Below are 2,657 nucleotides of genomic sequence, written 5' to 3' on the forward strand. Positions count from 1 at the left end.
CAGCTTTAGTCCTGGGCTCCTGGTCCCAGCTGGGGTTGGGAGCCCCAGGTTCTGGCAGGTGGCCAGGACAGCAGCACTCAGACTGTGGATCTGAATGAGGTAGGAGGAAGGCAGAGCTCAGTGGGGAACCGCTCAGAGCTCAGCGGGTCAGGTGTTTATGATGCCCCCCCACTCCAGCCCCTGTGCTGAAGTCCATGCAGCAGCTCACCAAGACAGCAGCCTTGGGCACTTGGGAGAAAACATAAACCAAGCCCACTGACCGCTTCTGAAACTGAGAGCAAGTCACTATGGATACTTACTGAAAAGATGAATTACAGAAAGAATGGGTTTCTTCGGTGCATGGGATGGATGGCATGAAACAAAGGGAGGCATGGGGAACAGTGGAGGGAAAGAGAGAAGGGGCAGTGGGACTCTCACGGCCCAGAGGGAGGGCTTCAGGGCCCGGGGACAGGGCTAGGCCAGGTAGGAGCAGTTGGGTAAATGCAGGACCACTTGGGTGGGCTTCTCATTTCAGCTGAGCTACCCCGATCATTCTCTGGGCTTCAAGCCATGGACACCTCCCATGTGTCCCACTGAGCAACTGAAAAGCACAGGGGCTCACTCTACTTCCTGGTGCGATTTTGGTTTATCAAAAGGAAGATTGTGCATGATCAGAAAGGCACACCTGACCAACATAAAGAGCCTTGTGTGTTTCCCATGCTCCACAAACATGAATACCTATGAAGAAGGCTGGCGTCAAACGAAAGGAGTGGTCATCCATGAGATAATCCCTTCTGGGTTTCCCATCTCAGAGCAGTCACCACAGTGTTGCTCGGAAGCAGGTGCACAAGCAGCTCTTTAGAGCCTTTCTCCAGCCCCACACTCAGTCTCCCTGCCTTCTCGCTAACTTTCGGCCCCCATATGCCTACCCCATTCCCACTTTATCTCAGCTACCTTCCACTTTCCATCAAACCCCAAAACGGCTCTTCTTCAGTGAGAAACAAAAATAATACATCTTGCAAACCTGGGAGCTGCAACCCATCCGGGAACAGATGGTACATTTGTGCTTACAGGGAGGGCCACCAAAACTGCAGATTACCACCAGCGCCGCCAGGACACAGAGCAGAAGGGCGTATGAGCTCCTTCCGGCCGGGAACTAGCGCATGGGGCTCCTCCCGCGGGCATCCTCCTAAACGGCGGACTGGTTTTCATTGCACACGTAGACCGTGCTGGGCTGGATTCTCCTCCGGATCCGCTCAGGCACTTTGGGGAGGATTTGGACGGTCTGGGGCAGCAGCTCAATGCAGGCCTCGCGGAATTTTTTGATTCTCCAGCAGTAGACGATGGGGTTGAAGACGGACTTGAGGTAGCTGAGCCACAGGACACAGGAGCTGGTGGTGTAGAAGGAGGAGCTGCAGTAGAAGCCCCGGCTGAACACCGACAGCAGGCTGTAGACCGAGTGCGGCAGCCAGCACAGTGAGAAGCCCACGAAGAGGATCAGGATGGTGGTGCAGGCCTTGGTCTTGAAGCTCAAGTCCAAGCTGACCTGCTGTTGCCGCTGCAGCCTCCGCAGGCCGGCCCTGGTGAGCTGTCTGAGGTCCAGGCTGTCGGACTCATTGTGCACGCGGATGGCGTTCTTGCGGACCGTGTGCAGAATGCACAGGTAGGAGCACAGCATGATGCCGAAGGGCACGAAGAACACAGCCACCACCAGCGCCACCACGTAGGCGCGTTCCGCCGGGAACTCCGTGTAGCCCAGTACGCACTGCGGGGCCCGCGCCGGCACCTCCATGAACGTCCGGCCCGCCAGCGAGGGCGCCGACACGCAGAACGACAGCGCCCAGGAAACGGCGATGATCCTCTTGGCCCGCCGCGGGTTCAGCTTGTCCTGGCGTTGGACGATGATGAGGAAGCGGTCCACACTGATGATGAGCAGGATGGCCACGCCCTCCAGGACAAAAAACCAGTAAAGGGTGGCTGAGAGCCGGCAGAAGTAATCCCCAAAGTGCCAGTGGACCGTGATCAGGGTGACGGCCGTGAAGGGCATGCAGCATAAGGAAAGCATGATATCGGAGAAGGCCAGCGTGGCCAGCAGCAGGTTGATGGCGGATCGCATGGCTGGCCGCTGGTACACGATGATGCAGACCACAGAATTGCCGAGGAATCCCACCACGATCATTAGCATCATGATTATTGCCAAGGATATCCTGAGGGGGGCAGGGGGTGTGGTGACCCCAGAGGCTGACACGTTGCTCCCATTCAGCAGCAAGTACTGGTAAGTCTCAGTGGTGGAGCTGTTGCAGGCCATCATGGAAAAAAACTTGGAGCCCAGACGGAAAGGACTGGAAGGACTCCCCTCAGCGCTTTGGTGGCTGCCATTTTCTGTCTGTCGGTTGCATGTCTGGGATCTCTAGGGCATGGGAATGGTGGTGAGCAGAAGTCTTTCTTTGGGAGCGGTAACCAGGATTTGCAATGCATGGATCACAGCCTCATCGTCTGCAGACAACTGACTGTGTCTGCAGCTTCCCGCTTGGATGCTCTCTGTAGCCTAGAGCAGAGAGGAGCAGGGGAGAGAAGGGAGTGAGACTTTCCAAGCACGTTTTGCACACAGCAGTGTTTAGATTTTACAGGTATTATAAACATGGCGGTGGAGAGAAAGAATGACTCATTGATTCATT

The 2,657-nt window shown here is 56.1% G+C and overlaps 1 protein-coding gene across 1 annotated transcript; it reads right to left on the reverse strand.

Annotated features, from left to right (window-relative positions):
• Positions 1-484: 484 nt before the first annotated feature.
• On the reverse strand, positions 485-2,290 carry LOC111155959 (G protein-coupled receptor 45). Its single transcript, XM_022516440.1, has one exon. It carries the CDS (start codon positions 2,288-2,290, stop codon positions 1,169-1,171), a length of 1,122 nt encoding a protein of 373 aa, XP_022372148.1. The 3' UTR covers positions 485-1,168.
• Positions 2,291-2,657: the final 367 nt, after the last annotated feature.

The sequence above is a fragment of the Enhydra lutris genome, unplaced genomic scaffold (genome assembly GCF_002288905.1).
Source record: "Enhydra lutris kenyoni isolate GAN:26980312 unplaced genomic scaffold, ASM228890v2 scaffoldscaffold44, whole genome shotgun sequence".
Classification (NCBI taxonomy): Eukaryota; Metazoa; Chordata; class Mammalia; order Carnivora; family Mustelidae; genus Enhydra; species Enhydra lutris.